The sequence below is a fragment of the Drosophila tropicalis genome, unplaced genomic scaffold (genome assembly GCF_018151085.1).
Source record: "Drosophila tropicalis isolate 14030-0801.00 unplaced genomic scaffold, ASM1815108v1 contig_158, whole genome shotgun sequence".
NCBI lineage: Eukaryota > Metazoa > Arthropoda > Insecta > Diptera > Drosophilidae > Drosophila > Drosophila tropicalis.
This window is the reverse complement of record NW_027172602.1, coordinates 12981502-12995570: the sequence shown is the minus strand read 5'-3', so window position 1 is coordinate 12995570 and position 14069 is coordinate 12981502. Positions and strand designations below refer to the sequence as shown.

General features: G+C 38.0%; 1 protein-coding gene across 7 annotated transcripts in view; it reads left to right on the top strand.

Moving 5' to 3' along the window:
* Ten-a (tenascin accessory) overlaps positions 1-14069 on the top strand; it is a 250355-nt gene that overhangs the window by 132259 nt on the left and 104027 nt on the right. For 2 of the 7 annotated variants that reach the window (XM_068296041.1, XM_068296033.1), the window contains exon 2: positions 11904-12633. The exons of the other annotated variants lie outside the window; for them this stretch is intronic. In XM_068296041.1, coding sequence (XP_068152142.1) covers positions 12488-12633 — 146 coding nt within the window. In that variant the 5' untranslated portion in view covers positions 11904-12487. The remainder of the gene's footprint in view (positions 1-11903; positions 12634-14069) is intronic. 7 annotated transcript variants of the gene reach the window in all.

Genomic DNA, 14069 nt, shown 5'->3' with positions numbered 1-14069 from the left:
TTCCACCTATATCTTGCTCTTTTCCTCGCTTATTTCACGTACATTCGAAATGGCAGAAGTTTTCGCTAATTAAATATCTATGAATGGCGGTTTTTCTGCGTTTCACTTAATCCCAGCACCATCATCGTGCTCACTCGCCTGGTCCCTCCCTCCTCCGCCTCCGCCTTCTCTTCTACTTCTTTATACGCTGTCGTTTTATGTTTTAATTTTGGCCTCTTCAAATTGGCACAGGAAATTGCTTAAATTTTCCATTTTGAGTATGTTGTAAATTATGCAGTTGTTTGATTCTTTCATCTGTATGGTTTTTAAATACCCTTTAATTAGTTTCTAGAAATCTGTTTTAAAATGTTCAAAATCCAAACATGTAATACCATCACTTGTCATACCACATAAATGTGTGTACTTGGTTTCAGTTTGAAACTTATTTGGTTAAGGCATTTGAGGATAATAAGCTCATTAATCGCTTTATTTGTGTGTCTCTCTCTCGTTTGGATGCTTACTCTGGAGAAGAGAGAATTAATCTGTTTAATAGTCAAAGCGAAATTTACCATCAATCTTTGACTGAAAATGCCACAATTCCTATTTTCTCCCCATCTCTCTCTCTCTCTCTCATTCTCTCTAGTCTTTCCCTTTCTCTCTGACAGCTGCTTAACCCCAAAGAGATAAAACTAAAATAAAAGTAGGGCGCACGCGGAATTAAAAACCAATGAAATGTCATGAGAAAGCCAATTTTTGGTGAAGAAGTCAGATCAGAAGGAGGACGAGGAGTGCGAGGAGGTCGCACTAGGTCGGAGGAGTCACCTCTGTTTCTGTTGCATACACACCCACTCGAAAATCAAAGAGATACGTACACACACACACATTTGAGAGAGGGTGGGCTTTGTGGCAGGAATTGGAGGCAAAGTGGCAACACTTGAACGAACGCATTTCCCCAAGCGCTTTTTCTGCTTTGATCTGATGAATGAATGAATAAGTGAAGAAGGCAAAGAAGTAGAAAGAGAAAGGAAAGAAAGGAAACCGCCGATTTACTTAAGATTTGCACTTGTTCGTTTGTTCCCTTACGCTCTATCTCTCTCTCTCTCTGTCTCTCTCTCTCTCCCTTACTCTATTATTCTTTTTCGATTGATTTTGGTTTTTTTTGCTAGTGGTTTTCATTTATTGGTCAGTCAATTGGAACAAGCAAACGAGACTCGTTTCGGCCATTTTTGTACCCTAAACACATCAAAGGTATAACAGATTTTGTTATCAACTTGACATAAAACTACAAGTTAAAGAACTAACTAGTTGTTTCATCTAGCATAACTAGTTAGAGAGTCATTAGATGTTTGACTCTTTGATAAGTTCTCAGAAAAGATTCTTCAATGAATTCTAATAGTAAACTCTAACTAACTAACTCTAACTAAAGAGAAAGTGAGAGTATCTCAAAACTCATTACTTTTTGCTTGTTTTTTTTGCTATTTTCTAAGTATTTTGTATTTCGTATTTAAAAGCCAAATTGCTCCCAAGGGAGTGAGAGAAGATGCGATGAGATGGAATGGGATGGGATGAATTTGGGTTGGGGTAGTGTGGCAGTTTTTTGATTTTGGTTTCAGTTTGAGTTTTGTGTTTCAACATATTTTGTGTTTTTTAGCAATTTATTAGATGAAAATCCATATATCACCAATAAGAAGAGGCGCACAAGTTTTCTTGTTTTGTGGTTTGTTATTGTTGTTGTTGTTGTTGTTGGCATATTTGTCAGTGTGGCATTACTAATTGGTGATTACGAGCGAACGGAAGTCGACGAAATATTTCACTTCATTCTTGATTTTTATTTATATTTTTGGGTTTGTAAACATTTTCCAAAAGTAAAGTGACGACGAAATGAGATGGCGAAACGAGCGAGCGAGCTCATAAAAAGACTAAGAAGAGAGAAAACAGAAGCATCTCGAGCAAACGAATCAACGAATGAACATTGACGGAAATTCAAGTAGCTAAATTTAAATCAGCTGAAAGAAAAAGAGACAGAAAAAAAAACACACATCCGCGAATGAGTTTCGGTTTCGGCCTGAAGGCGTAGTTCAGGATGTTTTCTCAAGGGTAACACTACATGAAATTGAATTGTCGTCAAGTGTAAACTAATTCTAATGACCCCTTATTGAACCCTCGTATCAGTTGCTGATAACCGTTTTAGTATTTCGGGTTCACTTTCCTATAGATGTCATCTCTCTTCCTGGGGTATTAACGCGGCACTACGCCCATGTGTTTATCCATAGATATAGCTGCTGCTTAGCTGGTGTAGGATCTGATGCTGCATCTGATGCCTGCTTTTCATCAATGGGCTGCCTGCTGCCTGCCGCCTGTTTTGGCTCTATGCCAATTATTGTTGCTGTTTGCAGTTGTTGTTCTTGTTTTTGTCAGAGAGACAGAGGAAGATCCAAGCCATCCAGCCAGCTAGATGCAGCAGCAAGTTTGTCAGAAGATGCTAAAGTTTTGTGTATATGCCACCCCTGGCACTATAGCCCCTCCCTCTTTCCTACCACTTGCCACTTGAATTGCCTGTAGGCCAATTTGCATGTGTGTAGGGAAAAGGAAAATTCATTCATTCATTGGCTTGAGTAAAAAATGCAAATGCAAATGCAAAAATGCAAATGCAAATACATAAAACTTAAGCGTTTGGCAAATACGTTTTTCATCTTTTGCTATTTTTGTGTATATACACTTAAGTGTGTGTGTGTGTGTGTGTATTGCTTTTCTTTCGTTTTTGGCCAAAATGTTAAGTATTTTTGCGCCTTGTAGTTTTCGTTGTATTTTCCTTTTACCTTAACAAAAAATGAAGGGGCGTAAAATTCATATTTATAATTGAATTCTCCATCTGCAAATTGGCATTTTGCAGCAAATATTTTCGACTGTTTTTGAGTATTTTCGAGTGCGGCGGCCAACAGTTTTTCATATTTGTAGTTTAATTGAAATATATTTATTGGTTTTTATAGACTATTTCTGGTATATCAGTTTTGTATTTCTATATTCCTTAAGTACTCGAAAAATGTGAATATTCTGAGTGTTTTCAAATGATTCGAACATTCATTCAGATGGTTTTTTTTCTAAATATGAAATGAGCACTCAATTAAATAGTATTTGACTAAGTGGTTGTCTTCGAATATGAGTACTTACTCAGAATAAGTCAGGTTTAGCACTCATAAAGGGCTTTGATTCAATTATCAGATCTCTGGAAATAACACAAATTTCGTATTTTTAAAGAATAATTTTTATTTGGTTTTGTATTCTTGAAAGGAGTAATGTGAAAGCGAGACATTTCGGCTGCTTCAATTTGATGGGGCATGCCACATGGCCTGCGAGGCGGTGGCAACAATGTTTGCCATCAAAAATGTTCACAGCCAACGCGGGAGGAGGAGGCCAGGAGCGGAGAGAGTTGGGTGCCCTAGACAAGTGCAATGGCCGCCTAATTGCGCTGGCAAGTGCCATACGAATGAATCCCCGAGTATGAAACACCCAAACATGCCAATCAACACTCATCCCCTCCCTCTTAGCACCCCCTACTTACCCCATCTCCTAGACCAAACGCTTTAACTCTGCTCATATTGTCTATGTACTTTGTTTGTAATATTCTTCGCGCTCTCTCTCTCTCTCTCTCTCTCGCTTGTAATAATTTTTCGTGAAAAGTTGTTTTATTTTCCATGCAGTTCATTTTATGAGCTGATTTTTCCTTCCTCCTTTTCGTTCTGGTTGCTTCTCAGATTTTTTGTGTGTGTGTGTGTTTTGCTGTTTGTTGCAGTCGTTAGAGAAAATTCATATACATATATATAGATAAATGTATTTCCCTTTTTTGTTGTGTTTTTTGTTGCTTTTTAATGGCTGAGACTTTGGTTCTGATAATTATTATGGCGCTCTTGACGCCTTTATTATGTGTAAAACGTTTCGCAGGCCCCCAATGTCGATGGATATGTTGGCATTTTTTGTTCGATATATATAGGTTTTTATCTTCTTTATAATTCTTGGTTTCCATTTCTGGTTGAATGTTGTCTCATTTGAAATGCAAAACGTTTATTATTCAGCCCAAGAGATTTAAGCTCTTTCCTAACACCTTTTTTCTTGTCTTGCTTTAACGATCTCTAAGATAGATAGATAGATAGATGGATAGATCGAGACGATCCAACCCCGATTAGGAACTTAACCGATGTGTGTGGCACCGTGTTGTTGTTGCAACAATAAGCCACTCAAGCGGAACTTTCTTCATCCAATTTCTGTGATTGGTGAAGCGACAAATAAACGTTAAACTTACTTTACTTTGCTTGTGTGTGTGCGTGTGTGTGTGTGTGTATGTGGGGGCGTTATACATACCAGACTCGTAGGGGGAAAGGGACTTTGGTTTCGGATGTCGATGATCACTTTTTTTGGGGCTTGGTGCCCCTGGACAGATACATGGGTAGGCAGCAGTTGATAGGTAGGTAGATGGGTAGGAGATAGGTAGGAGATAGGGTACTATCCTATACTTTGTGTGGGCAGGTCACAAACCAAGTGGCTGTTCTTCTTCGTTTCTTCTCGTTTTCGTCAGGTCCCCTTTGTTTCTCATAGTTTTTTTTTTCGTTTATTTAACAAGCTGCTGTCAGTCAGTTGATGAGTTGAAAATAACAACGAATTGTAAAAAAAAGGGTGAGGGCTAGAGGAAGTTGTTTTCGTTATATATTGAAAAGGTAATTAGAAAGAGCGGGAGAGAGACATTGCCAAGTCAAGCAACAAACTGATCGATCCAATCGTTGAATTTCTGCAACAAAAAGGGTCTCGTTTTTCCCATAGGATCAGTGCCATGAACTACTTATTGAATCTCTTCAGTTCAGAGCAAGGATCATGCCTTTCTATCCTTATAACTTTAATCACTTACACATTTATATATTCTCCAAATATTTTAAGCGAAACAGTTAACATTATCTGGCTTGAATTTTTCCTTTGACTTGTAGCCAAAAAGTGTATTAAATTTGTTTGTTGGCTTAAATCGTTTGACTCCTGAGAGCCAAAAGAAAAAAACAGATACAACAAACAAATTGTTGACACGAATGTGCAACAAGATTTTTCACTTAGCCAATTTGGCTTCTCCTCACCCCACCAAGAGGTTGCTGCTGCTGCGTTTTGCTTTATTAGCTCAACATTTTTGTTTTATACATATATCCACATACATATATGTTGTTACTTTTGTTTGTTGGTTTAATGTCAAAGACAGAGATAGAGAGAGAGAGAGAGATAGAGATTCTGAGATTCCGAATCAGATGCGACGACGACTCTCATGTGTTTGGATGAATTTTTTTCATTTTTACGAGCGTGTCTTTTGAGGGCGGCTGAGCCCAGATAGTAATCAAAGATACAACTGTGGGTTGCGGGCAGACCCAAAAAAGAAAAAATAAACAGACCAAACGGGAGTATTGGTAGTGGGGAGGGTGTGAGGGGGGCTAGAGTAGATCAGGGCTTTGGCCGAGAAGAAGTTTGAGCTGCCTTTAGGCTCTTTGTTTGTATTGCGTTTGTCTCGTTTTTGTGCGAGTGTGTGTGTGTGTGTGTGCATATGCTATTAGCATTCTGTGTGTTAAGGCTTTCATCTCTGCTACACACCCCACCTCCTGCCCCCCTTACCAGACTTTCTTCTCCTTGGTTCGTTCATTTTCAGTTTCATTAAATAACAAATTGCTCTTTTGTTATATGTATGAGCTTAACTTTTTCTTCTTCTTTTTCAGCTTCTTTATGTCTGTGTGTGTCTGTGTACTGTACTTTTTCTTTCTCCGTTTTTTTTTTATTATTAATGTTGTAAAAGGAATATATATATATATATATAAATAGCAAGGCGAAGTCGAAGTAAAAGATGCGACTTAAAAACTTTGTTATTTGCCTTGGCGGCGTTTTCTATTTTTTATGCTTTCAATAAATATTAACATTTTCTCCTGTCTCTCCTCTAATTCCTCCTTCTTCTTATTTTGGTCTCCCCCACTGCCAAATAAAAAGTTTGCCTTTGCCTTGTAGAGAGGAGGCGAGGACTTTTGGGGGTCCCGAGGATTTTGCTTCGTACTCGTTATTTTTAGTTAGAGTATTTCACCATTTTTCATGTTTATAAAATGTCTTGAAAGATTTTAATCTCATTTTGCACAGAGAAAAAGTCGTTTCACAAATATTTCATAACTGCGGGCAAATTACCAGGCCATCCCGCTCTCTATCTCTCGCTCTCTCCTTTGTTGTGATAACTTATCAGTAGCTAAAGCTAGAGAAGGACCTCTTCAACCTGTTTCACAAAAGTCAACCGAATGTTTTTGAACTTTTTATCAATGGCAAAAAAGGCCGCCCATATTAATTCAAGCATATTTATATTAAAAATTCTCTTAATAATGGATTAATACAAAAATACAATTTTGGGGGGAAAAGAAAATTGGTTTGCCCATTCTAATCTTGGCGCAGTTAGTCAATCAACAGTCAGATGTTGCCTCTTATTCTTGCCCCTTTTCTTCTTCATAATTTTTGTTTTTGTAGGTGTGAACTTCTTCTTTCTTCTCTTCACAGGCTGTATCGTAATGATCATAATGATCATAATGATGATGATCAGCAGCAACAGCATCATTATTATCATCAACATTGTGAAGAACATGCGACAAAAGTCATAAATTTAAAAGCAATAAAACTTTCAAGACAAATAAATGCCATGAAGTAGATGGTGAAGCATTCCAGGCTTCTCTTGCATCGCATCCTTCTTACTCCATATACTTTAATTCAGACAAAGAACGAAAACAGAAACTGAGACAGAGAGAGATGGAGATGGAGAGAGAGAAAGAATGCCTATGTGTTGTAAGAAGATACATAAATCTCGAAACACGCAAAATATTTAAACAAAAAAGCAAAAGCAAGAATTATAGGGGCGTCGGGCAAATGCGGCTTGAACGCGTGTCTTGCGGTTGATCTTCTTCCCCTCCTGTTTTGGCCCCCCTATCACACCTTCCCCACACACACAAACACACACATTGCATAAAACGTGCACAGAGAAGCAGAAAACAGATGAGAGACCTTGAAATGCACATTGCATATGACAGGGGCGTTAATTTATGTGAGACAAGAGGCAACAAAAAAAAAAAAAAAAATAAAATGAATACGAAGCCTTTAACATAAACTGGCGAAAGGGGAACAGGCAACAAACATTATTTATTTGCGGTGAATGAAAAACGAAAGGGGTTATTTTGAAAATTCTCTTATCAAAACGAAATCTTTATTGAAGTAAATATTAACAATTCATTAGTGAAATAATTCAAAACGTCGGGGTCACCAAATAAGAAATATGATTCACCTTAAACTTTCTAAGTAAACCACCAGACGAGACTATATATCGCTAGATCTCAAAACAGCAAGTCAAAAGTGCTGAAATCCCTTCAAAGTCAGGATAAGCATAAAAAAGATAGACATCGGGGTCACCCATTCCAACTTACAGCTGACATCAGGATCACCAAATAACAAATATCTTGAAAAAGCAATAATCTTTCAAACAAATTTTAAACGTTTCCATTATTAGCAGTTTAACTGTATATATAAGTACCTACTTCTGTCACATTTGGAGAGAATTCTTTGAATGTAGTCAACTCAATCAGTAATTGAAGTGAAAGAAATTTTTTCTATCTTTCTTTGTCTCTGTAATCTTGTTGAGTTCCATGATAAAGCGTTTTGTGTATCTTAAGCTTAACGGAAAACAATTTGCATTCTATTATTTTTGCCATATTATTTTCAATTCATGTAGATCATTTGACTTCTAGTGGCATTCTTCGTTGTAGGGCAAAGCAAACTCTACAAAAGCAAAGAAGAAGAGGAATTTCGGTGGTATCTCTCGGGCGACTTGTTACTCAGCATTTGGCTTAAAGATTTACTGGTCACATGCACAGACCACGTTCAGTCGATAGCAGCAAAAGGGAGAGGAGTCGGAGGAGGCGGCATGTCGTTGCCATTAATCTACCTATATATCGTCTCTCTTTTTACCTATCTGCCTCTCTTTTTTTTTCGGACTGGGCTACCAAGTTCGCTGCACTCCAAAATCGACAACGGCCTACGCAAAAAATGCAGCGCGAAAAAAAGGCCGGGGAGTAGGTTGGGTTTATTATTTTTTTGCTTTTGTAGTTGCTTAGCGCTCCTTAAATTTTGTTTTGTAGTGCAAATCATGTTGAAGCTACCCCTAGCCCGCGACCCTCGGACCCTCGAACCCATCGCGCCTGCCACCGTCCCCACCCAGTTGCGCCGCCTCCTCCTCCTACTTCTACTCCTCAAATGCTACCAAACGAGTTCGGATCAGGTTTGTGTTTACCAAACAAGAAGTTCCCGTAGCTCGATTAGGATCCACAAGGCCCAGGCGCAAAACGAGTTTCATAACCAGAAGAGAGTCAGTAGTTTTTCCCTCTCCATCCCTGTCTCTCTCTCTTCCTCCAGTCATGTCTCTTTTTATCCAAAAAAACAAAAAAAGAAAAAATGACAAATTTCGTAAGTTGCCGACTTTGGAATACCTTCAGAGTTTGGTCTTCATTTACTGAAGGGTGACTACTTTTCATTGAATCGTATATACCCGGAAAATTTTCATATGAACGGGAGGGTGAAAAGTTGGCGAGTTCTTCATACGAAATGTCAACGACTAAATGTAATTAAAATTGATTTTATTTGTTTTATAAGGCACAAAAACCGAAATAAAACAATTAAATGTAAATGTGTTAAGCGGAGTATGTGGGGGCCAGAAGAGCGAAGAGAAAAGGGTAGAACAAGAGCGAAGGCGTACAAGCCCCTTTGGCCCCCTCACAATCCGAAAACCATTCCGTAAAAAGTAATTTGTGTCGACAATTTTGATTATTTATAAATATAAATCGAGCAGAAGAGTGGGCAACTGAGTGAGTGAGTGACTGACTGAGGAGAGGCGGTCGAAAGGGCGAAAAAGGGAAAAAACATTTGCCACAAATGTCAGAAATAATCATCATGACCCAACACGGCATTTCATTTGACATTATAAGCGCCCAAGAATCAAGACGAACAACAAGAAGTACAAGTCAGAGTCGCAGTTAAAGTCGAGTGAGTGGAAGTGGAGAAGGGTTACCCCCAAAAACGACAACAACAGCAATATGAACAGACGACAGATTTTTATGCCTTTTGGCCTCACATTTTTCTATACGGTGGGGGGATTTACATAGATTTTCCCCCCACAACAGCAACAACAACAACAAGAGAAGCACACACCAAAGAAAAAGAAAGAACGAGTAGTGGGGGCGAAAAAAAAAAAAAAAAAAGAAAAATAATGTTTCGAATTTTTATGAGTGGGAAGTGTGTGGCATGTCGACGGGGTCCATATAAAATATGTTTTTCCAATTAGCGTTTATTTGGTTTTTCATTTTCTGTTTTTATGTTTTGCCCAGAGATAAACAACCCAAAACAGAACAGACCAGAGCAGAACAGAAGAAGCAGAGAAAGAAACAGAAACAGAACCAGAACCTAGAGGAATAATTAAGGCAGGCCATAAAACCAAACCAAAGGGAAAAATGGGAGTAGACGACAACGATGAACGGCTAAACAAAAACTGTGAAATGAAAGTGTCGTGAAAATTTTACCAAAATGAACTGAAAGTGGAATTTGATTTGAGGCCAAGCTAATTGGCCCGGCTACATAGAGAGAGATCAGATTTTTGTGGCTGTCAGTCTAGATATCTTTCATGAAAATTCATCGAGCTGTTTTTTATGATCACAATTTTGAATGTGGATCAATTTGTGAAGAGGTTTTTTAATGGTCTTTGTGAGAAATTGATTAGAAATAACCTGCGATCAATTCATTTATTGCGCTCTTCAAATAATTGTCTCACATTTTTTGGTTTTAGACAGAAGAAACTCTGCTTCGCATTGATTACTTGTCTATTGTGAATGGCAAATAGATTAAAGTTTTGTTTTAAACTTAATTAAGTAAAATAATATCAAACATATCTGTATGTAATCCCACTATAACCCTAGACCTCTTGTTACTTATATATTAGCTATTCACTCTACCAATGCTTTGATCTTTGGGCCAAAATGAATTCAATTTTACACAATTGCCATTGCCATAATAGCTTCGCATTGATTGCTGGGATAACCGTTGCCATAGCCCCGCACAGTTAGCCAGTTTGAGCCAAACATATTTGTTACACTTGGCTTGCCTTTTGCCACGCTCCAAACGGCGCAGCTCCAGCTCAGCACCAGCTCTCTCCACACTAATCACAAAATCCCACCCATGATGTTTGAGGCAAACTCATAGTCATCGTGTAATATTGGAGGAAAAAATCAAAATCGGAATTGAAATCGAAAAATCAAACGCCCAAAATGCCAAACAATTTTAAATGTAATCCCCGTTGTTGTGGTCGATAGAAAGGAGAGAGGGAGCAAGACAGAGAGAGATCTGTTTAGGGATTTTCATGTCAAATTAAATTTATGATATGGCAGAAAAAAAGAAACAGAAACAAACACCAACAAAATAGCGAGGAGTAGGAGAATGGGAATGAGAATGACTATGAGGGGAGTAAATCGAAATTGTAATACCTAAATCAATAGACTGATTTAACAGTATGTATGTACATATATAGAGCAAAAGCAACAATAATTACAGATTAAAATCAATTTGCCGACACCGCAAGTTGCAGTTGTAGATGCAGATGCAAATGCAACCGCAACACACAGATACGGAGATGCATCTGCATCCGCATCTGCATTCACATCTACTTGTATCTATTCAGCTATGCAATCTGTAAGCCAAAATTCACTCATTAATCAAATATCTATGATGTTTGGTCAATTCGAGGGATGGGGGTGTGTGTATGTGTGTGTGTCTAAGGGGCGTGGCGTTTTAATTAACACCCTACAATGCAATGAACTTGCACATTCTCGGGCCCACACTTCACAGCTTCACATCTCACATCTCACCCATCATCCGCATCATCATCAATAGATACATTTTGTTAACCTCAGCATGTAGCTTCATCAGATCGTCTCCCCATCACATCTTTCCATCTCATCAGCATCATCATCATTCAATATTATTCAGCCTAATGAAACATTTGGCAACAAAAAAAAAAGATAATAATAATTTCACATTTATTTCAAAAAAAGCGAGCAAAAAAACGAGAAACATGAAATGTGACATGAATGTGTGAAATATTTGAACAAAAAACGCTTGTTGATGACCACCACGCGATGGATGGATGGATGGAAGGATGAGTCAGTGTCAGAAGACACAAAAAAATAACAAAATATGTATGTTGGGATTCTGTAATCACATAATTACAAACCCGAAAGACACTCGCCATGAAATACGATGCAAAAAGGAATTCCAAAAACAAGAGAAATTCCAAGCAAGGAATTCGGGGAATGAAATTATGACACTTTTGTGCTCCTGTTTGGGGTCGACTTTCAATTGCCCATAGCGTGCTCCACTTGGAGTAAATATCGATAATTACATTCCATTTCAAATGTCAATTGATTTTCGACCAAAGTTCAGTTTAATATTACCTAAAACTTGAGTTTAAATCGAATTCGAATGACTGAGAAATGAAAAGCAATTAATATGTGATATGAGTTTGAAAATAGGAAGAAAAGTTCTTCTTAATTTCAACATTTTGTAGATTTGTTGAGGTAGTTAGAGACTAAATGTGGATAAAAGGATTGCCAAGCTTATCGTAGCGATATTCAAACCGATTCGCTTCTGCTAACATCTGGTAGACAAATCAAATAATATTAGAAATCTTGGACATTTTTTTTTGGCAATCTTCGCTCTGTGAGAATTTGGTATGAAGTGGAATGGTAAAGGAAAAAGCGTAACGTCGTTATGGTCACAAAGTGCTATTTAAATGATCAATTTCAACTCTAACCCCTTGAACCATTATTATCTATTCACAGCATATACAAGGACTGGCAAATATGTGAAGAATATTCAATACAATTTGATTGAACAAAAGAAGTTGAAGAAGAAGAAGAGTTCTTACTGAGAACTTATCCAAAAAATCATAGACACATTGTGCAGACGAAGGAACGCGAGAGAGAGAGAAAGTTCAACTATTTTGTCTATTCTTCATCATTAACAAGTGGAATTGTTGGTGCGGTGGCAATGCCTCCACGACGGCCCCCACGGGCTCCCCTTAACGGGGTGACCGGACCGTGCCCAAATTGAGAAAAATCACGGAATAAAATAATCGAAACAAAAAAGCAAATAAACGAAATAAACAAACAAAACACTTTAAAGTGTATGTGTGTGTCTGTGTGCACGCTTCTCGTGTATATCTGATTAATTATTAAATGCAAACGTGGCCAATAATAATTAACAATATTCGTAATTGAAACTGAACTGAACTGAACTCAAACGGTAACGGTGAAGCGAAAAGAGTGGGCGACTCATTTTTGCTACACCTCGGTACATACATACATAAATATACATACATATATATTTAACATAAATTCGCATAAAGTGCTGGCTACAAACCAAAATGACTATGAAATCGATAAAGTACTCCGATTGTGATACCATTATGGATGGCTATAATCCAGTGCCGCCTCCATTGCCACGGCGAGTGCCGCCTGTTCGTAATATTTATGCTGAACCCTTTGCCCACGAGCCGAATCATTCTAGCAGGTAATATCGAAAAACAAAAATCAACAACAACAACAACAAAAATACAATAACAACAACAATAAGCTGCAGCGATAACAATTGCCGCTTTGTATCTCTTACTCTTCCTCTGACCCATGTAAATAATTGTAATTAACTGAAGTGCCACCGACCTGACCCCTGCATGGGGGTCAACTTGGAGGCACTTCAGTTGGTTCAGAACATGGACCACCATAACTTACCACTGGCAATTTATAATCGACATTTCCAACCCTTCTCCACCCCCCAAAAAATGCATTTCGATTATAAATTGAGAATTTCCTAAACAAAATACATATTTGAAACCATTTTAACTAGAAATTTCATGAAAAACTATTTAACCACAATAAAGAATTATTTTAAGTTCAGGCCTAGGATTATTTTCCTGTATATCAGGAGCAAGGATCAGCCACGTTCGAAATAGCTTCCAAATAACCGAAATGATCGGAGGCTTTTGAAAAGAATTTTAAGAAAAGATTTTCTTTTCCAAGAGCTAATAGGAACATTAAGGTCTGGGAACAAGTTTTAGAGACACAACTAAACTTCTTGGCCTACAAATATGGTTCATGAGAATTTCATAGTTTTCGATAGATCAAAGATAAATATGATTTAGAATATCTAGAGAGAGTCTAAAGAACTAGAACACATGTCGCAGCGGCTACACTTTGCCCAGAAGGGTGATGCATATTAAAAAATATATTTTATATATACCTATCTGAAAAGAGAAATAGAGAAACGGAGGTAGAGAGATAAAGAGAGAGAGAAAGAGACAGACACAGACAGAGATACAGTCGAGTTGAGTTGAGTTGAGTTGAGTGTACACAATATGCATTTTCATATAGATGTGAGAGGTGCAGAGTTCTCTCCCTCTCTTCAACTCTTTTTCTCTCCGTGTCGCATATGCGATATTGTATATCCTTTTTTTTTGTATTTTCCTTCTTTTCTTTTTTTTCTTCTTTCTGTTTGTTTGTATTCATAAAACACCCAACAACAATGGCAAATAGAGCCAAACAATCAGCAAGAAAGAAGGGCTAACTATTTGATACCCTTTTAGCATGTTGGGCGTCCTTCAGATTGCCAAGTGCGTGTATGGCCCATATGTACTTTTTACAGGGTAATCGCAAAGCTTACATATCTCGCATGTGGGCCAAAGGACTTCCGAGTAGGTGGTAGTCGTTGGGTGGGTCCAAGTGGTAACCAACAGTCAGCCAACTGATAGAAGTAGGATATGACGAGGTATAGAGCAATAGAGATAGGTTGATGGGAGGGATGCGTGGGTGGTGGCTTCATCTCACGCCCGCCGATTCGATGTGTGTGTGTGTGTGTGTGTGGTAAAAAATGCGGCGCAATATGTTTGCCTGTCAGTTTCATGCATTTCATATCGAAAACCATTCGTACTTTTACTTGAGTGAGTTTTATGA